This window comes from Larimichthys crocea, chromosome I, assembly GCF_000972845.2.
Source record: "Larimichthys crocea isolate SSNF chromosome I, L_crocea_2.0, whole genome shotgun sequence".
NCBI lineage: Eukaryota > Metazoa > Chordata > Actinopteri > Sciaenidae > Larimichthys > Larimichthys crocea.
This window is the reverse complement of record NC_040011.1, coordinates 38774808-38795373: the sequence shown is the minus strand read 5'-3', so window position 1 is coordinate 38795373 and position 20566 is coordinate 38774808. Positions and strand designations below refer to the sequence as shown.

General features: G+C 41.5%; 3 protein-coding genes across 4 annotated transcripts; 1 reads left to right on the top strand and 2 right to left on the bottom strand.

Moving 5' to 3' along the window:
• Positions 1-323: 323 nt before the first annotated feature.
• On the bottom strand, positions 324-3944 carry hbegfa (heparin-binding EGF-like growth factor a). Of its 2 annotated transcripts, XM_010737467.3 has the most exons (6): positions 3670-3943; positions 2654-2899; positions 2360-2558; positions 2100-2255; positions 1860-1947; positions 324-1738 (listed from the first exon to the last, which is right to left on the bottom strand). In XM_010737467.3, the coding sequence occupies exons 1-5, from the start codon at positions 3710-3712 to the stop codon at positions 1875-1877; spliced, it is 717 nt and encodes a 238-aa protein (XP_010735769.1). In that variant the 5' UTR covers positions 3713-3943; the 3' UTR covers positions 324-1738; positions 1860-1874. The 2 variants fall into 2 exon arrangements, with proteins under 2 accessions (XP_010735769.1, XP_010735770.1); XM_010737468.3 differs by lacking the exon at positions 1860-1947 and having other exon boundaries at positions 3670-3944.
• A 2707-nt stretch (positions 3945-6651) lies between these two features.
• rufy1 (RUN and FYVE domain containing 1) lies at positions 6652-12382 on the top strand. Its single transcript, XM_010744720.3, has 17 exons — positions 6652-7033; positions 7255-7434; positions 7520-7637; positions 7724-7825; positions 7919-8042; positions 8133-8194; positions 8277-8412; positions 8552-8653; positions 8749-8865; positions 9462-9629; positions 9720-9817; positions 9909-10028; positions 10266-10395; positions 10814-10908; positions 10994-11042; positions 11129-11206; positions 11287-12382. The coding sequence occupies exons 1-17, from the start codon at positions 6703-6705 to the stop codon at positions 11428-11430; spliced, it is 2154 nt and encodes a 717-aa protein (XP_010743022.2). The 5' UTR covers positions 6652-6702; the 3' UTR covers positions 11431-12382.
• On the bottom strand, positions 12148-18128 carry LOC104930046 (heterogeneous nuclear ribonucleoprotein H1). Its single transcript, XM_010744718.3, has 11 exons — positions 17846-18128; positions 16514-16610; positions 16270-16425; positions 16030-16173; positions 14999-15137; positions 14076-14254; positions 13840-13952; positions 13604-13739; positions 13423-13506; positions 13190-13282; positions 12148-12943 (listed from the first exon to the last, which is right to left on the bottom strand). The coding sequence occupies exons 2-11, from the start codon at positions 16593-16595 to the stop codon at positions 12846-12848; spliced, it is 1224 nt and encodes a 407-aa protein (XP_010743020.1). The 5' UTR covers positions 16596-16610; positions 17846-18128; the 3' UTR covers positions 12148-12845.
• Between the last annotated feature and the right edge of the window lie 2438 nt (positions 18129-20566).

The following is a 20566-nucleotide window of genomic DNA, read 5'->3' as shown; positions in this document are numbered from 1 at the left end:
CCAGGATACAGGTGCTTTGGTTAAAAGCGGCCACTCACACGTCAGAGACAGGGGAAATAAAAATATTATGTTTACTATAATTACAGCTCCTGAATGGGCCAAAAGAACACACTGGTGTTATCATTATCCTGATGGGCAGTTTTAAAATATATCATTAATGTGTGGCCTCACTCAGGAAGTGAACCAACAGAGCGAAAATAAACTTGACCTTACTTAACTAATCTGTCTGTACAACATCTGAGACTCCTGTTAATGCTGAGAACACAGTGCTTTTTTTATTTTTGCAGTTGGATGTAATGAAGAAGTCAAAAATTCGGATCATCTTTTTTTTGTTTTATTTTTATTTTGCTCTGAAAAAAAATCACATAAATAACAATCACTTCAAAACTGCAGGACAGGATTTGAAAGGGTGGAACACTTTTAATTCACATTTTCTTTTTGCTTGACAGCTGAACACGGATCTGAGGGAGTTTCTCCGATAACGATGGTAAGACAATGTGACATGACAATATAATTCATACCAAATTCTTGCTACAGTGCATTAGAAATTTGACTCCCTTTTCAAAAAGTTTCTCAACAATACAGACGCTGAGTGCACAGTTTTTTATGTTGCCTTTAATCAATACATAGTCAGTGCAATGCATCGTAATGACAGACATTGATCTGGCATCATAACATTGAGGCACAACACCAAGCCTAATGAAGACCCCCGTCCCCCCCAAACCCATAGGATAAATTTAGGCGGGGGAAGTCAAAGAGTAGTGCTTGCCCCGACCTCATTACCACTGCTGATGTGCCTTTGAGCAAGGCCCTGAACCCTCAACTTCTACAGCGGGGCTGCTTAGCTTCTAACATACCCAACTGGTTGTACTAGGCAGCCTCCAGTTGTGAATGTGTGTAAGTGTGGGAGTATGAGCAGGGCGTTCCTGAAAGGCATCGCTCTCTATGGCACTCCCTGGAAGAATTAGAAAGCAACCACGTCTTTATGAATGATCAATTGATTAATCACAGTGCTATTGATCATCTACTGAGTGTCAAAAATGAAAGCCAAACATCAGATCTTGTATGCGTCATATCTCGTTTCATAGGAGCTTCTGCATTGTTTGCTTTTCTGTGTTTTTTTTATTTTTATAAATAAATATCATATCGTCCAATAAGGAATATAAAAACAACTGTAACATCATTATTTTAAAAACTGTTGAAGGTGGTTAAAATCTCTATAAATACAGTTAGCTTAAATAAATAAATTAAAATTATAAATATACCGTTTACTGTACACAAAAGAAAGAAAAAAAAGAGATGGACTTGTGCAGGAAAATACAAAATGCTGTCTGTTGAGAGAGAAAAAAAAAATCCAGGTTGAGCTCTTGTTGTTAAAAATCTTATCTTGTTCAGTTCAGTCTGAATCAACCTCTTTTCACACAGTCAAGAAGCAGCACAGAGTCTAGACATGTTCCTTCTTCTTCTTCTTCTTCTTCTCGTCCCTTCGCACTATTACTCGTCACATCTCCAGTCCATCCTCTGGGCCGTTAGTATTCCAGTTTCAGGTGGGCCATCTTCTTCTGAGGCCTTCAGGAATATGTTCAGCTGCCCATTCATTTATCATCTGAACGTCTAGCAGAGAGTCAGGCAGACGACCTCTGTTCCCTTCTTCATTTACGATCCGTCTTCCTCCGGGACCTCCTATCGCTGTTCACTTCTCTTTTTCTATTTTGAGGTAGAATTTCTGCATCTTTGCCTAACGTGAAGAAAGAAAAACAGAGGCAATGAGTAAAACATTCTTTTGCTCGGGCAACAAAGACGAAACATTAAAATGTTTGTCAGTGTATGTGTTCATAGCCCTGCTCCTAATTACTCACCTCTTTTTTGTCTCTTCAGTGGTTGGACGCTAACCCTAGTTTGACCTTCTCTTCATTCTCTACATCATACGCTCCCCGCTTGTGAAACCTGTGATAAACAAAACAAAAGGAGCTCGTTCAGACTATTTTTGGTGTCTTATCTATGATGGATATCAGCTAAGCCTCTGGAAAATCTCTTTATCTCTGTGTGTATGGTTGTTATTGTGTGTCTGTGCTTGATTCTTTGAGTCTTTTTCTTACCTGAGCAATAACAAAAGGCCGATGATGACGAGGCACACGGATGACAGCACCACTGCCACCACGGCTAGAGCTGTGGTCCGGTTGTAGCCCTCCTGGGGCTTCTCCACAGGCAACGTGAAAAACTGACACCTGTCCCCAGAGTAACTCGGGTGACACCTGTAGACAGAAGAAAGATGGGGTTGTTAATAAGAGGTTAATAATTCAGTGGGTCCGGTTTGGTGGAAGATAGTGTGGCGGATAGATGCTGAGCTCATACTTACACACAAGAAGGAGCACGGATGTCCTTCAGGTACTGGCAGGTGCCGTGAATGCAGAAATCCTTATACTTCCTCAGGCAAGGATTCCTCTTCTTCCCCTTGCCTTTCCCCTTCTTTTTCCCCTTTCCTCTCTTTCTCTGTCCGTCAGTGCTTTCAGCATCCAGGATGGCAGATGGATCTTTGGGTTTGCTTGACATGGCAACTAAACCAAAAAACAGAGCAGAACGATTACATTTAATTGTCTTTCTTTAGGAAGGGGGAGAAGTCTGAGAAAAATTATAAACTTGACTGCCTTACCTTGCGGCACTTCAATTTCGTAGTCTCCAGACATGCCATCTTCATACTCGTCATCATAATACTCATCATCGTAGTCTTCCGCCTCGCCAGTGTGGCCGTACTCCGCTGTTGTCGCACTGATGCTTCTGCTCTCCTCCTCTGCCCTCCTGTCTTTGGTTGTGTCCAAAAACTTGAAAACAGCTCTGTGCCGCTGCCTGTCGCTTTCATGCCTGTCTACCGCAGCACCACAGGCCATTCTGGACACCACTGGAAGAGAGAAAAATAAGTGTTCATAATGTTAGAATTACACACGAGTTTGGTTTGAAACAGTCTTTGACAAATTAGAGCTAGAAAGTCTTCCTCTAGGGGACAATCAGTGCGCACAGGTTAGTGTGCCAAGGTGGGCAGGACCTACAAGGGCAAGTTGAAACATGTTGTGCACAAGGAGGATCTGGGATGGATTTTTGGCTTTCAGTGCAATCATACTGATCCCTGTTAGGAAATGCACAAGCTCAGATACAGAGCATGGTCCTTAGGGGTTGGTAGGTATTCACTGCCTTGCTCGGGAGCACTTCGGCAGAGTGGAAACTGAGCCAAAAGTGGGGCTTGGACTAGAAAGCCTCCCTTCAGAAGGACAGTTTAGATTTGTGGGCTTTGAAAGGGAAATATAGTGGGAGTGGGAGGGCAAATAGAAGTTGGCATATACTCTCTGTGTCTCATACACACACACAAAATGCATGGACAGACAGTTAGCTAATGTCAGGCAAGAATATGAGTTAAAAATAAATGTATCCAGTTACATAAAGCATGCTCTAAAATAGAGAGATGACCCCATTAGCTCCTGAATAGCCTGGCATCATGAAAACCGCTGCCTTAAAGGTTATGAAGTTTACAAGACATGTTATTAGCCGGTGGGGCATGCTTGAGAGGTTTTACACTAATAGAAGAAGAGACAGGTAGACAGAGAGGTGTCAAACATGACAGTGTAGCTCATCAGAGACAGAAACACACTTGTTATCATAGACATGAATACTCACCCAAGGCGTGAACCAGCAGGAGCACAACGCTGAAAATCCTCATGATGTCAAAACTTCCAGGGATTTTTTAGAAAAAGAAAACTATGATGATGAACAAGTTATATTCCTTCCACTTGTCCGGATCTAAATATCCCTTTTCTTTTCTTTTCTTTCTTTCTTTTCTTTTTTTTTTCTCTCGATGTGTTTGGTGAGAATTAATTCCGCTTGTTTATAACCTCTTCTTGTGCCTTCTTGTGCCTTGTGTGTGCTTCAGTGTGAGAGGAGCGGAGTGAGAGAGCGTCCCGACAGAGGCACCGCGGTATTTATACTGTGCGCTTCACCACGCCTACACACTCTGCACTGTGTGTGTGTGTGTGTGTGTGTGTGTGTGTGTGTGTGCGTGTGTGTGTGTGTGTGTGTGTAACAAGAAACACACTGTACATAGTCTGCACTCGTGTTGTAAAAAGTATTAGTATATTACATCCATTAATGAATGGATTATGAATCACTTGAACTACTTTGAATGGTCAGAAAGTTAGTGCCAGTCTTTCCTAAGATATTAATATTGTAGCAGATGTAATAGGTGTGTTGCCTACTTATAAATGCACTGTGATGCATCCTGTGTGAGTAATTGTCTATATCCCATCTTCTCATCGACCTAAAGAGCTTTTGTCTAATATAAAAAACTATAGTTGTATTCATTTCAGGTTGTATATCATGGTTGGTATAGATAGATAGAACCTCAAATAAATCTAATGTACATGTTCATTAGAGAGAGTTTGAAAATGTTTTTATTTTTTATTGATTTCTCAGGGTCTTTGTATGGTAATAAACATGAATTTAAATATCCAGAATAAGCCAAGAGGCTAGTTTTCATCTGTAGTCTCTGGCCAGATGTAAAGTTGGAAGCCTGACCTGACCACATGTCTCCAGGCTGATAAATATGAAAAACACCTTGAACAGGGGTCCAAAGTCGAGTAATGTACAGCTTGTCTGCGCCACCACGTGGTGAGAGTAGGAGCTACATCATACCTGCTCTGAGTAGAGGACTACAGCTAAACTTGGCATTGTAACATGCTCATGGTAGATTACACTCCTCACACACGGCAGTCAAAGAAAATCAAACCGTGAGCATGTTATTCACATTTCATATCAGACTAATATGAAGCATTACTGACATTGGGGGCAGCAGTAGCTCAGTCTATAGGAATTTGGCTTGGGAAGTGAAGGGTGGCCAAATTATGGAGGGTGGACTGGAAGCTGGAGAGGTGCCAGTTCAACTCCTGGTCATTGCCAAGGTACCAAACACCAGCCATCACTCCAACAGCTCTCCACATTTGCATGTCTATTCAATTCAGTATATAATGAATATTCATATTCAGAAATGCTTCAAAGCATCCGTTCCTCTTGCATCCCTTGATGCAACAAGTACAAGTGTCAGGATTTGTCATATGCAGGTTAACACAGGATCAACGACACAATGAAATGTGTTGGACAAGAAGAACCGGACAGCTCAGCATTAAGAGTACAGTATTTGTCGGTTAAATACAAAATATAGGAATATAGTAAAACTACAAACAAAAAAATATATACGACCACAGTATTTGTGAAGTGGTCTTTTCACAGCATAAATGTTTGGCTTATCATAGTTGATAAATTAAATTAAATTAAATTAAATCAAAATATCAGACACTCCAAGTCAAGACCAGTAGCTATCGTAATTGCTTGTACAATACATAAGTGCAATTTTCTCATGCATGCATACTGCACTTTAAACAATCAGTGTCTATTCTCTCTGTACAGTCTTTCAAACACTAAATTCTTTTATAAGGTTTTAGATTTATATATCATATAGTTTACTGTTACTTGGCTTTTATCTTACTGTTTTTGGTTTGATTTAACTGTTATTTATACATGTGTATATATAGTGTTAAATTGTATATATTTTAGGTAAATAGTGGTAAAGTTTTGTTATGGAATGTTCTTGTTTTTTCTTGCTATCACTTACTATCTCACTTACAGTTTGGGAGCTGCTGTAACAAACACAATTTCTCTGCGGGGATTATTAAAGTATTTCTGATTCAGATTCTGAAATTAATGGATGTGCTCTATACTAGGCTCCCAGTATAAGCCTGGACAGTGTGACAACGCCAGAGTCCTGAAGCTGAAGCAGCTAAAAGTCACTCAGCTATTTTTTTAAATTTTTTATTATTAACACACTGCTTTGACTACTGGCAGGGGCGCCACCAGGAATTTTGGGCCCCATGACAAAAAAAATCAAATTGGGCCCCCCTCTGTGCAGCTGTTGTCACCACATCTCTAGGACCTAACTATCCCATCAAAAGCTTTACATAACTCTAATTTAAAGGCTTGCAACTGTTTTGCATCTTGCAGTTCAATACTAGTACTAGCACAATATTTACTGCTGGTGATTTGTACATGCATGCAAGTCTGCATACAGTATGCAGTGCAGTTCACTGTTTGATGCGAGATTAAAAGCCACCATAAAAATGTGCTAAAGGCCATTTTTATTATTGAACTTTTACTGCCCAAAACACGTAAAAACAAAGAGATAATTCATATCTGAAATATATATACTCAATGATGATGGTTTAATCATTTTATATTGGTGTTTACCTATTTTTTGGGGCCCCTGTCAGTCGTGGGCCCTTGAAATTGTCCTAACTTTTCCCCCCCTACACGACGCCCCTGACTACTGGGACTGGGTCAAAGTGTGTTCTGTGGAAAAGTGCCACTAATAATAATAAAATAAGCAGCTTATTGGAAAGTAAAACATAAGAAAATCTTCACTGGGAGCTATCAGGGGAAAATACATAATCATTTAATGAACTGTTTAATAGAAACACGTGTAGCAGATATGTTTTGATGTGTGCTCCGGTCCAGCAGGTGGCGGTAACTCTCCTGTGAGATGAATAAAAATAAATAAAAAAATAAAAAAATCAAAGAAGTAGAATAAAGTTATCACAGCGCGCGCGATTGCTTCAGTCAGGTCACGTGAATACCCGGAGCGTGGGGAGGGGCGGGGGGACAAACATGGCCGACGAGGCAGGGGAAGTAAACACAGCTGTTGAGGATGGCGACGCACAGGAGCCGCTTAACGGCGCCGAGGTTCCGGACGCTGCGGCCGACGGTGAGTCCGGTGACAGCGACTGGCCCGACCCGACAGAGAAGTCCGCTCCGGCGGCGGCGGAGAACAGCTGGTCGGCTCCCCTCTTGTCTCTGGCTCGGAAGGCCACAGAGACGATTAGCAGCGGGGTGAGCTACGCTGCTGCCCCGAGACACCCCTCACAGGGAGCCGCTGCCAGCTCCCCGACGGAGAGGCAACCCGAAAATGATCTGAACAGCACTTCAACGAAGCTTCCAGGTGCACTTTTTAAAACATTGGACACTCAAACTGTCCATTTAATCCAAGTTGCAGCCACAAAGTCTGTCAACACTTCCTCTTAGACTTGTCAGCTGTCAGGACGCATGACTAAGCTGCTGTATCTGCACACCCTGTTTTACTTTTATTGTGCATGATCTCTCCTTTAAAAGCCTGAATCTAATCTCATGTGCAATGCATTTTTCTTTTTCTTTTTTTAACAGTTGTGCCCACCAAAGACCCCATGTCAATAGAGAGATCCAACCTCCTCAGCATGATGAAGCTGAGCGTCAGAGTGTTGATTCAGTCCTCCCTGAGTTTGGGCAGGACCCTGGACTCAGAGTATCCTCCCCTGCAGCAGTTCTTTGTCGTCCTGGAGCACTGCCTCAAGCATGGACTGAAAGGTGACACCATTTAAACAGAATAAGTGTTTTTTTTTGTGTGTGTGTATGTCAGCATAACATTTTTTTGAATTTCTTGGTTTTCCAGCCAAGAAAACCTTCATCGGTCAAAACAAGTCCATATGGGGACCGCTGGAACTGGTTGAGAAGTTGTGTCCTGAGTCTGTCAACATTGCCACAAGTGCCAGAGATCTGCCGGGCATTAAGTAAAAGCTGTTTTGACAATTTAAGATCTTGCTTTAACATCTGTTTTGATTAATGGTGGTTTTAATTCTTTCATTCTCTCTCTCAGGACCGGTTTGGGGAGAGGGAGGGCGTGGCTGCATTTAGCTCTGATGCAGAAGAAAGTAGCTGACTATATGAAAGCTTTGCTGGACCGCAAAGATCTCCTGAGGTCAGTGACATACGATTAACGCATGTGGCAGGTATTTTTGTTTGAGATCAGGTGTCGCTCAACACATTATTTTCTGCATTTGTCTCTTCTTAGTGAGTTTTATGACTCTGGAGCATTGATGGTGGAGGAGGAGGGGTCGGTGATGGGCGGGCTGCTGGTGGGCCTCAATGTTATTGACGCTAATCTCTGTATTAAGGGAGAGGATCTTGATTCTCAGGTGAGTTCTGATGGGTTTTTTTCCGTGGGTCTACATATACCAGCTCCATATTTCCATATACACAGTGATCATCTTCTCTGCCCCGTTTAGGTTGGAGTCATTGACTTCTCCCTTTATCTGAAAGACCCCGCCAACAGCGAGACTACAAAAGAGTGAGTGCCCACTCCGGCGTTCTCCTATGCTGCCTTGAAACTGCTATGCTCTTGTTTTAAGTTTCTGTTCCTTCTCTTATAGTGATTCCAAGATGACAGCTATATTAGATCAGAAACACTATATTGAAGAGTTAAATCGTCACCTGAGTGGCACCGTCACTGACCTTCAGGCTAAGATGGACTCTCTAGAGAAGACCAACAGCAAACTTGTAGAGGAGGTGAGATGTGTGTGAATGTGTTGGCATTTTCGGGAACCAGCTATCTAACAAGACGGCATTCCTCTCTAATGTCAACATCACACCTGTGTGCATTAGGTGTGTTTCACCTGATTGATGGGTGTGTGTGTTTTTCTTTCAGCTGACAGCAGCCACAGACAGAATCAACTCTCTGCGGGAGGAACAGGAACAGCTAAGAGAGGAGAATCAGTCGATCTTGCAGTCAAGCCAGAAAAAGGAAGAGGTCGGAAAGCATCGAGCCACTAACTGCAACTAAAGCACCCCCAAGTTAAAAAAACAAAACATGTACAATATAGTATCATGTGTTTGTTTATCCAGGCAGCCCTTCAGGACAGCCAGGTGGAGCTGGAGACGTACAAACAGACTCGACAGGGTCTGGATGAGATGTACAACGTGGTTTGGAAGCAGTACAAAGAAGAAAAGCGCATTCGGCAGGTCGGGTATCAACTTATCGCTATGAACAGATGTGTGCATATGAATGCACAATCTGTAAGCAAGGGACCAAGATGTTTGCATCTCAAGCACTGTTTCCATTTGTAGTCTGCGTAGTATTGACCAATCATGTTTGAGAGGGTTGCAGGAGAGCACGAGAGCTTTTTAAAAAAGTTTAAGATGAGCGAAATGTGTCTTTTTAGTCATTCAAGCGTCAGTTTGCTAATCGGACTGCAGAAGAAGTCTCGGCCTATATTTCCACTCTGTTTTCTGGATATCCGCCTACACAGGAACCCCAAAAACATTTGCCATGGCCCTCAGAGGCTGAAACACTGTCTGACAATAACTGATGGGTTCTGAGCAATGAAAGATGACTCAGCTGCTCCCTGTTGTCTTGGAGGGATGATGTAGAGATTGAAGATCTGTTTGTGAAGTACAAATGAGTCATTATGCTTCGTTAATTGCCAGTAAAAAGTAAGACAAGAAGCCAGCAGTATGTTCTGTGTGGGTGCTGTGAGAAATCCTGTGAATGCTTTATTGTACTCATTAAACTCCAGAATTGAATTCGACTTTTGTATGCTTGCAATTCATGATTTCAGGAGCTGGAACGTGAGTTAGAGCTACAGGTGGGCCTAAAGCAGGAGATGGAGGTGGCCATGAAGCTGCTGGAGAAGGACACGCACGAGAAACAAGACACACTGGCAGCCCTGCGGCTCCAGCTTGACCAAGTCAAGACTCTTAACTTGCAAATGTTCCACAAAGCTCAGGTAGACACACCTGAAATACTTATTTTTCTTTATCCCTGCTCACCCACTCGGGGCAGAATATGCTTTAACGCAGTTTATGTTGCTTTGAAGGACTCCGAACGAGAAGCAGAAAAAAAGCAGGCGGAGGCTATGCAGCTGGAGAAGAAGATGGATGAAATGGAGAAAGTCATGATGGAACTAGAGCAGAGGTATATATTGTGCATATTCTGTGTTAAGATTATATTTATATTATTAATGATTACATTCTGAAATATATTCTTCTTCTTGGTTGTGTGTCAGACTACAGAACTCTGAGCGAGAGCGCAAACAAAGTGACCAGTCGGACAAAGATATGAAGGTGGAGCTGGAGGGAAAAGTGGATGCTTTACAGAAACAACTGACTGATCTGGATACACTAAGGTAAAACACAGAAAAAACAAACAAAATAATAAAACTATAGCAAGGAGCAGTTAAATCGTTTTTCTTGACTTCATTTTAAGATTATTAACTTTAAAATCGGCTCCAAGAGTAACTTAAGTAACCTCCTGTACAATCTTACCTGGGTCAGTAACAGGTTCTTAATTTTTATCCATTTTAATACAATATTCTAGATGCTTAAACTGGCTCTAAGAGTCACGTCTCTTTCTCTGTTCTCAGGCTTGGTTTGGAGAACGAGCTGCGCACTGAGAGGGAACAGAGGCAAAGCTTGCAGAAATCGCTCCAGCGGGAGCAGGACAACAGCGTTGAGCTCCGCACACAGCTGCAACAACTCCAGGGTCTGCACACGGTCAGTGTCACACAGACACACACACACACCAGGGTTACAGTCGGTTAACTCTGGAATTTCTTTCAAAATGTTAAATTGTAGTAATTAGAGTACGTAAGTGTGGTACCAAAATGTTAAATTGTAGTAATTAGAGTACGTAAGTGTGGTACAGTTTGATTTGTGGAACTGAATTGAAATATGTATAAATATAAGATACACCCACCGTTTTAAAAGTGCTTTGTTCTGGTAGCTCTTGGATTCATTTAATTCTTAAATCTCAAACCTGTTCCAGGAGTGATCCATATATAAAAATAAAAAAAATCAATATTTCAAATGCATTTGCAGCCGTTCAATTGGAGCAACACCCTCAGTTTTATTAAACGTTATCCTGTACAGTATTGTGACATTATGGTGCCCGTTCCTCTGTGAATTGACGCAGGAGCTGCAAGATTTGAAACACGAGAAGCAGCAGCTACAGCAGAGATGTGAGCAGCAGGAACAGGCTCTTCAAGAGATGGGACTTCATCTCAGCCAGTGAGTACTACTGATTATGTCATCTCTTTTTTTGTTAATGTGTACCGTTTCACATCCTTGAGTTTTGTGTCGTCTTCATCAAAAGGTCTAAACTTAAGATGGAGGACTTCAAGGAGGTCAACAAAGCTCTGAAGGTAAATATGAAGAATAGTGTACTTGCATGATTGATGCTGTAAGATCTTGAGAAAGACAAATCTTTAATGTTCATTGCTCCCATCAGGGCCACGCCTGGCTCAAAGACGACGAGGCCACTCAGTGCAAGCAATGCCTGAAGGAGTTCTCCATCGCACGCAGAAAGGTAGCTCCCCTCATCATTACAATTTGTACTTTTATGACATTTATCTTAAACTGAGTCGTCCATCTTTGTGTGTGTTACAGCACCACTGTAGAAACTGCGGCGATATCTACTGCAACAGTTGTTCCAGTAACGAGCTGGCCTTGCCCTCCTACCCTCGGCCTGTGCGGGTGTGCGACATGTGCCACTCCCTCCTGCTGCAGAGAAGCTCGTCCACGGCTTCCTGACAACACACACAAGCTTCAACCGCGTCTAGAAGAGCTTTCGAACACTGCACGTGACTCATCCACTATGATTTGTTTTTTTTAAACTAATTGTCATCAAATCTTATGGAAATGTGATTTGGTGTTCCATTTCCACTGTTACCTGAAATTCAGGAACATTAGTTCATCTGTATTAAGGGGCCACCTTTTGAACACTGATGGGATGATGCAGACTGTTAGGGAGATCTGACTTTGAGGTTAAAATAGTTTAGGATGTTTTGATCAAGTGTTTCTTTGATTGGAATAACAACAGTTTGACAATTAGCTACTTGCTAAACTGACTATTTGATGGCATTTCTGAAGTCAAATCTTGGATTTAGATCATGTTCCCCATTCAAGGGTACTGTTGCTTTTGAGCTTTTGTTGAAGATCATTTGTGTAGTTGGTTGCTCAGAACACATGTACTTCACTTTGATATTGTTCAGCTTGTTTATGCATCTACTCTAACAATATTTGCAGCTATGGCCCCACTGCTGGATACATGCAAACCTTATTGTGTAAATGACTGTAGAATGTTAACAAATCTTACCTATTTTAGAATGTATTATAATAATAACAGGGTTTTTGTGGATTGTGTCAACTGCTAAAAAGCCATTTTCTTAATTTGGGAATGGTGACTGAAAGTTTTTTTTAATCTAGATATTTGATAAATGAATAAAGCCTCCTCTTTTGCAATGCCTGTTTCAATTAGATATTCCAGACTAGTTTATTCACTTTGTGCACAGGAAATACAAATAGCATTTGAAGCAGTAGAAACCTTCATGTCAGCAGATATGAAATTAATTTGCTGTTGATATAGCACTCATCCAGAGAAACCACCCTATCATCAACAGTCACACCTTTAAAAAAAACAAAACATGCTCTGACCGCGTGAAGTCTCAAATTCAGATTAACATTTTAACTGGAAATAAAATTTAAAAAAAGGCTTAACACTATGTAGAAGAAACAAAGTCTAAACATCAGAAGATAATCATTTTCTGATTATTTTTCCTTTTTGTTCATGCACTCAAGACACTGAAATTATTAAAGCCACCAGCACGGGATGAGTTCAATTTGAGGAACAGCCAAGTGCTCGGAGAACGAGGAACACAAAAACGACACTGGTAATGAAAATTTAAAGCACGGTTTCTGTAATGTGTGAAATCTGTGAGGAATGGGGAAGACAAACAGTGCTTCTCTGACACTAGATGATCTCACTTCTCTCTGAAGATCATCCACTTAAAAAAACAAAAAGAAGTACAAACCCTACCCCCTCAGTATTTTCAAAACAACCTCACCTGACCCTACCCCTATGTTGACTAGGTGAGACTTGCGTTTCCAGTCCTTGCAGCAAAATGCTGGGTTTAAAAAAAAACATCAAATAAGGGAAAAAAAGAAATTTACATTCCCCATCCCCCTCCCAGTCCATTCATAGAGCCTCTGCTTCCTCCTCCTCCACCGCCGCCATAGTAACTGCTTCCCATTCCGCCCTGGTTACCTAACAAGAGAGAGAGAATACACACTATAGGACCGAGGAGTTCATCAAGAAGTCATACACAGGAAGACACCGCATTTCTGTCCTTCAAACAAGAAAAGGTTTTGTCCTCAGGGCTCAAGAACAGTCTGGTGCAGAGCACAGCAGCTGTGGTGCATATTAAAACTGTGCATTAATCAATCTGCTGAGAGCAGGAAACGCTGGTAGTTAAGGGCGGTTGCAGAAAATCATAACAGAGCTGACACTCACTATAGTCACTGTAGCCGCCCATATTTCCCTGGCTGCTGTATCCGCCGGAGTACCCCGAGCTCAGCTGCCCGCCACTGTAAGACGACTGGTTCCCTGTGGAGAGGAGAGATCACAGCAGGTTAAAAAGAGATTCATTTTGTGAAGCCCTTGCTTGTCTGAGAAAATGTCCAAGAATCAACAACGCAATTTAAATAGATGCCACTCATCTGGCTGTCTCCATTACTGACACTCACCCATGCCACCCATCATCTGGCTGCCGTAGGCGCCGTTACTGCCACCCGCTGTTGAGTTCAAGAACAGCTCCACATAGCGGTGCTCTGAGACGCAGAGAGAGGGACAGAGAAACCATGAACATCATTTCAAACATGTATAAAATTTGGGTGGAAGTAGTAATGTCATTTATTGCAAACTCACGCATGTTAGCTTTGTCTTTAGACATGGCTGCCACGGCATCCTCGTGTGTTGCAAACTCTACATCTGCCTCCCCGGTTACCCTGCCATCTGGACCGATTTCGATATGGACCCGCACTGGATTCAACGGTGAGAAGAACTAGGAAACACAAATAAGGACAAAGTGACATTTGTGTAAATCCGACATGAGTGTCGTACAGAAGATTTAAAATATTCTGCAGTCGTTCCCTCTGACTTACGTTGTAGATGTCGGTCTCTGTGGCTCTGTACGGCAGGCCCCTCATGTGGACACAGTGGCCTGTTGTGCTCTGGAAGGAAGAGCCGCCATCCCCATACCGACCATCCGATACACCTGAATAATAATTTAGATTAAACACAAGGTCTTTTTATTCTGTTGTGGTGTGCTGACATGAACAGAAAACTAAACTGCACAGGTTACTGTCACTAAATGTGATGTCAGTTTAAGTCCACCCACCTCCTCCGTAGCCTCCGCGACGCATCCTGTCATAGGATCCCCCTCGGCCCATCATGTTGTAGCCGCGACCACCAGAGGGCCGGTCGTAGGGCCCAGGTCTCTGCATGCCCATGGGCTTCCGCTGTGGTTCGTAGTGCGTCCGCACCTCAGCGCGGCTACTCTTGAAGATCTCAATGTACCTAAGAGCATAGAGATACCACGGTGAGGGCATGGGGAATGGACGAGGCAAAGCTGCATTTGCTCAATACTGATGAAACTGGGCTATGCAGATGCTGTCATGGTGTAGTCCATAGGTGGTAATATCTTTGATCACTTAAAGCTAGTTGTTAATAGAGAAGGTAAAAAGAACTAAGTTGCAAAAGTGAAGCTGTCCAAATTGATACGGGCCTTTTTGGTGTTCACACTTTTCTTATGGTTACCTGAAGTGAGTTATAGCTTCAATAGAGCGTCCTGTGTCCTTGCCATGACAGCCATTGTCCTGTTTTAGAGGGACAGAGAGGGCTCCAGCCCTTCTGCAACCCATTCTAAGCATTACCTGTGACAGTGGGCTCCAGATCCATGTGTACAGTGGCCCTCTGATTTTACCACCAGGGAGACTCCTTACCATTTATCAACCTGGACTCATGTTTAGTGCTGAGACACCATTTGTTCTCTAAATTAAAAGCATGTGTTCTAATTCAGCATTCGTCTTATTGTTGGTGAATGGTGACCAAGCACTAATCCTCCCATTGAACATTGTGAATGTGTGACATCAATTGGATCTAACGTGGCAATTTGTGTATGTGTCTGTGGCAGTTACAACAAATATGCTTATATTATATAGCCAAGAATAACATAGTGTCCGTTTTGCATTTGGAGCAGATGTTGAGGGTGCACACCATAAGAAAAGCAACTTATCCAGCCAACCAACCAACCATCCCCACCTGTGCCCTATTCTTTCCTTGTGTTTCTTTAGAGCCTTTTCAGCTATATCCTGTGAAGCAAACTGCACGAAGGCCTCCCCCGTACTCCTCCCCTGGATGTCCACCGGCAATGTTATCCCATTTGGCACGATTTCCAACCCTTCAACCCAAGGACAGATAACCCCAGCAGGGGACATATTAAATCACATGCCCAATCACAGAGAGAACTTTCTCTAAAGAGAGAGATAGAAAACTTATGGAAAACTCTATACATCATCACACATACCAGTTCAGTTTTTAACCAGTGACTGGCCATTTAAACGACTAACATTGACTGTATTCTGGGGAAAAAATAGAAATGAGAGGATAGAGGAAGAATATGGAAAAGGGCACTGTTTGGGACGTCGGGCTAGTATTGGTGTGTTGATGAAGAGAGAACAAGATCCTGGTGGGTGACATGAGTTAAATTACTGTTCGCCCATTAGCAACTAATCTCTCACTTGGCATACAGTGTATATAAGAAAATGTATGTAAAAGACAAGGGTGTGAGGAAATGGGGGGAAAGGAACAATGATACTGGGGTAAGACCTGTTCAGTCAGTGATGAGTAAGTCCCATTCCATCCGTAGTACATTACCAATAGGCACAGACAGCGTAAAAAAAAGAGTAAGTAAGCCGTTTAACAACTTCAGACCTAATTAGAGAAAAGAAAAAGGTGATGAATGTGGACTAAAGATGGATATGATGGGCAAAGATGGGAAGGGGTGTCTGCCCTTGAACTAAACGTCTTTAAATAAATTGCACAAACTAGCTTCCTTTTCTGGCATCATCTTCTCACTGATCACCAATCCAAAAAAAACGCTATGTAAAGATGAACAGTGATGATCGTTTTCCAGTGACAGATTGGCTTCAAACAAACAAAACTATTAAGAGTCCATAGGAGAAAGGAAACAAGAAAAGGAAGATGGAAAAAAAATCAAATAAAAACCTTTTATCACCAACATTACATCAATGAAGTTTCACAAGAGACCACTGAGCAAGTTATATTCTTACCTGAGAAAAACTGCACTATCTCCTCCTTGCTGCAGCCAAAAGGAAGGCCTCGAAGCCGGACGAGCCCATCCCCTGCGGTTTCTGGACAGTTTGGACCGGTGTGCTTCATGACCCAGTCCATCTCCACATTGTTGGATTTAAAAACTGTACACATGACCAGATCACAGTCAGTTATCACAGCTTAAAAAGTGAAAACGAGTAAAAAAAAAGGAGTCGTTATGTGCAAGCAGCTGTACACACCCTCTACATATCTGTGGCCCATTGTTTCCCTGTCCTTCTTCACTGCGATCTTCAGGTCTTCCTCTGTCTCCAACTCGACGAACGCCTCTCCGCTGGGACGCCCCTCTCTTGTGTAGGTGAAGTGGATACCACCTCCATTGTTGACGATTTTGCAATCTGCATTTTGGAAAAACATTTTTTTTAAATGTATGATTGTTTTAATTGCTTATGTACTTTCTTTTTACACAAATATACACGTGCATACCTGAGAAAAACCTCTGTACTTCATCAACTGAGCAGGACCAAGGGAGACCCCTGATGCGTACTACGTATCCCTCATCTGCCATGATTGGTCACAATCCCTGGAGAAGGATAAAAAACAGTAGTATGATACAAATTTGTGGCATTGCATTTATGTGGATCACATGCAAATGTATACATGTACTGTTTAAGGCTCAAGTGTTCATATCCTGAATTTTAGTTCATCAATTGTGATATAAAAGTACATGTGTCCCATCCATATGCCACTAAAAACACCAAAAGGGTGATTCATTGAGCTAAATGATGGGACTTTACTCTTATTTCCTACTCATGTCAATCTTCCACATGGGGTTTTAATTGCCATCTACTTCCCATAAAGATAAGAGGTGTTGAACATCGGCTGCATGGACCCCCCTTCCCCCCTTTAATGTTGTATTCTTGTATAATTTGATACTTTTATGGTTCTTTTGGTTTGTTTCTGTTATTTGCTGTCTACTCTCATTTATTGTGAGGTGTCCTTGGGTGACAGAAAGGTGCCTATGAAATAAAATGTATTATTTATTATTATACATGCCACTAAAAACGGTAATGGGGGGATTCATTGACCTAAATGATGGGACTTTACCCTCATATCAATCTTCCACATGGGGTTTTAATCGTCATCTACTTCCTATAAAAAGGTCTAAAGTTTTAATTTCCCTCAATCACTGAACAGCTGCATGGACCTAGGGTACATGCATTAGCTGCTAGCGCCATCCTAAGGCTATTTGATTGTCCGGTATGTACCACATACAAAAGAAAATCTTGATTTCGTAGCGTTTCCCTGCTACAATACACATTGTTGTCTAATTTAATACAAACATAAAACGCTAGCAATTGTAACAGCGACCCTATTCGGAGCTCCTACCGGCTTAAAAACACTTAATAAAGAGCGCGAAACCCGGAGTGGACCCCGGCTAGCCACCGTTAGCGGTACAACAATGAGCAGCGTGGCTACGGTACTTTGACTCGACACTGTTTGGTGAAGTTGAGGTGTTTCCTTAAAAAAAAATGTTAAAGAGTTAACAAAATCTAAATTATGAGTGTGAGACTTGAAGATGCGGGAGGTTCAGCGGCCTTTAAATCACGCAAACCACCGCACCCAGACACAAGAACAAAAGCGGCCCTCTCAGCCGGCGCCATGTTATTAGCGTTAGCTCCCACGCTAGCATTGAGCTAAATAACGGTATTATAAATAAAACTCTAATACACATACAGGTAGCTGTATCATGCTGCTAACGTGTGCAAAGTTGGCACTGTGTTTTGTTCGGACGAGTTAAATGAAAGCCGTGTTTACCTGATTCAAGCGTAGATACAACACGCCGGAGTGTGTGTGACCAGACCTGCGTGATGCAGCTCAATCCTCGCACTGGGGTTGCCAGAGCGCCCACCAGACACCCCCCTTTTTCAGCAACTACTAAAACGACGCACTTAACTAATCATCGCCTCTGTTTCAAAACGGACACACGATAACGTTATTTAATATGACAAAACAAAACAAAAACAACTTTAAACACAATCGATATTAGTTTGTTTGTGGTGTTTTTGACTTCTATCAAAGTCCAAGAATCTCCGCAGTTCGCTCAATCTCCGGAAAGTGTGGGTTTTTTTTAACGCACCTGGCAATCCCGGCTGAGTAACCAATCGCATCAGGCCGGTCTGCGTCCACGCCCAAACTTGATGACGTTGCCGCCCAAGGCCCTGGCTGGCCTGGCGGCATCTCCTGGCCTACAAATTCAAGTAACCCTATTTACAATTGCCAATAAATAACTTGTAATGTTTTTCAGCTTCTTTTAAGGTATGATAAATGTACCTCAAAGGCCACGTTGTACAATAAGCTCAAACAGAGTACATGCTTATCAAAGCCAACTCAAAACCATCATGACCAACGGGAAACCGCAATAGAATTTTGAGTTTTCATGATAATGATGATGAAATGAAACGGTAACCTAGATAGTTTCTAGCTTATCTGAGCGTATTTTTTAAAAATCAGAATAGGCCGCAGGACTTGGCTACTTGTTCTGGTGTCTGAGGATCTTTAGTTTAAAATTTGGGCAGCTAAACCAAGAGGCCGGTGTGGTATAACCCAAAAGTGATAAATGTAAGCCTTATGTTATTTGTTGAAGTTGGTAAAACCTCTTTATTTGGACAGAACTTTCCCATCCTTCAACAACTTCAAAAATGCTCTTTTCCAAGGGACTTTACCTCCTCTTGCTTTGGAGAAGCTGTTTAGTGACCAATGGCAGGACACTATAATAATGATCAGCTCCAGGAATGAATATACTCTACTCTATAATAGGTATAGAGTAAGACATTACAATAAAAGTAATGGTATTTGACTAGAGTGTTTTTATTTTGAGCTTTTTATATACATATTTCTAATACACATCATTTTAGTGGGCCATGTTTTTATGGTGGCATACTAGTTACTTTACATTAAGTCATAAAATATGATGCGTTTGTGTATATTAAACTATGTAAGAGTATATAGTTAGACTCGGCACTGCCTGAGCCACCTACAATATTAAAATAGTGCTTCATCATTATTAATTCATTGTTATTATTTCACCTTTTAGAGTACATTTACTCATTGAGGTTTTTTTTAGAATGCAATATTGCTTCTTATTACTTAAGCATCCATATAAATCTTCCAATACTGGTATATAAATACGAAGCACACAATGCTTGAACATGAATGGTTACACATAGTAATAAAAAACAAAGTGTCAGTTTACTACGTGTCACTGCAAAAAGCGAAATCCATCCCTTTTTGTGTTGTTATCTTGTGTTTTAAGTCTCACAGAATTCAGCTGCATATTGATTTTTAAACTGCATCGCCCATTTCCTCTGAGGAAAATAGACACATTTACAAAGAGACCTGACATCAGTGAAATAAACCTCTTCTAGCACTGACATTATTATAGTAATAAATAAATGTAACTCTGAATAGTATACAAAGTAATGCTAATGAATAAACTTTGTAGAGTGAGGGAGTTTTGACTGAAGACCAGTTGATTTTCTTGGTTCATGATGGACAGGTGCCTTATAGGTCCAGTGTGTAGAATTTAGTTGCATCTAGTGGTGTAATAGCTACATTGCAATCCCCTCACATCACCCTCACCTTCCAAGTGTAAAGGAGACACAACAACACTTTAAGGAGCCTGTTTAGAGTCACACTGTCCGTGATAGAGGACCCGCTCCCACTGTAGAACATAAAAGGATAATTTTTCAAGTAACAAAAATAAAAAGATTCTTATTTTAAAGTGATTATACATTTATGAAACATAGTTAGGAATATTATAGTCCATGTTTGCCTCATTCTGAAAATAAAGTTCCCAACTCTTACACACTGCACCTTTAAGTCAATGGCAATTAAAGTGCAACCCAAACATTTACTGGGATCCAGCTGAATACTTTTAAATTTGTGAGTACACTTTTGCACCAGAGGGCCTCTTCAAGTGTGGTAAATATGCCTCAGTGGTTTGAAAACAAAGTGCTTGGTTTTTGTTGGTGAAGTAACAGGTGAAACCAATGTGTGTTTTTGTCTCTATTACTGTACCTACGTCACCTAAACATACACAGTAGGTTAAATTATACCACGTGTTATTAATTTGTAGGAAAACACCTTTGAACATATGTTAGTAGTTGATTTTAAAGGTCCAGTGTGTAGAATTTAGTTTGCATCTAGTGGTGTAATCACTGCATTGCAATCTCCTCACATCGCCCTCACCTTCCTTGTGTAAAGTAGACACAACACTTGAAAGGCCCTGTCTAGAGTCAGTATTTAGTTTGTCTGTTGTTCTGGGCTACTGTAGAAACACAGTGTTTCAACATGGAGGCCTCCATGAAAGAGGACCCGCTCCCACTGTAGAATATAAAAAGACAATTTCTAAGTAACAAAATTAAAAGGTTCTTATTTTCACGTAATTAAACATGCATGGAAACATAGTTATGGATATTATATTCCATTCTGTCTGTCTTATTCTGAAAATAAAGACCCCAAATTCTTGCAACTCTT

Excerpts from the sequence above, each read along its gene's own strand:
- hbegfa (XM_010737467.3), bottom strand. The coding sequence starts at position 3,712 with ATGAGGATTTTCAGCGTTGTGCTCCTGCTGGTTCACGCCTTGG. Across the intron at positions 2,900-3,669 it reads CCTGCTGGTTCACGCCTTGG|TGGTGTCCAGAATGGCCTGT; the intron begins GTGAGTATTCAT and ends TCTCTCTTCCAG. Across the intron at positions 1,948-2,099 it reads GGCCTTTTGTTATTGCTCAG|GTTTCACAAGCGGGGAGCGT; the intron begins GTAAGAAAAAGA and ends TGTTTATCACAG.
- rufy1 (XM_010744720.3), top strand. The coding sequence starts at position 6,703 with ATGGCCGACGAGGCAGGGGAAGTAAACACAGCTGTTGAGGATGGCGAC. Across the intron at positions 7,435-7,519 it reads CCTCAAGCATGGACTGAAAG|CCAAGAAAACCTTCATCGGT; the intron begins GTGACACCATTT and ends TTGGTTTTCCAG. Across the intron at positions 8,043-8,132 it reads GAGAGGATCTTGATTCTCAG|GTTGGAGTCATTGACTTCTC; the intron begins GTGAGTTCTGAT and ends TGCCCCGTTTAG.
- LOC104930046 (XM_010744718.3), bottom strand. The coding sequence starts at position 16,595 with ATGGCAGATGAGGGATACGTAGTACGCATCAGGGGTCTCCCTTGGTCC. Across the intron at positions 14,255-14,998 it reads AAGGAAAGAATAGGGCACAG|GTACATTGAGATCTTCAAGA; the intron begins GTGGGGATGGTT and ends CTATGCTCTTAG. Across the intron at positions 13,740-13,839 it reads CAGAGACCGACATCTACAAC|TTCTTCTCACCGTTGAATCC; the intron begins GTAAGTCAGAGG and ends TGTGTTTCCTAG.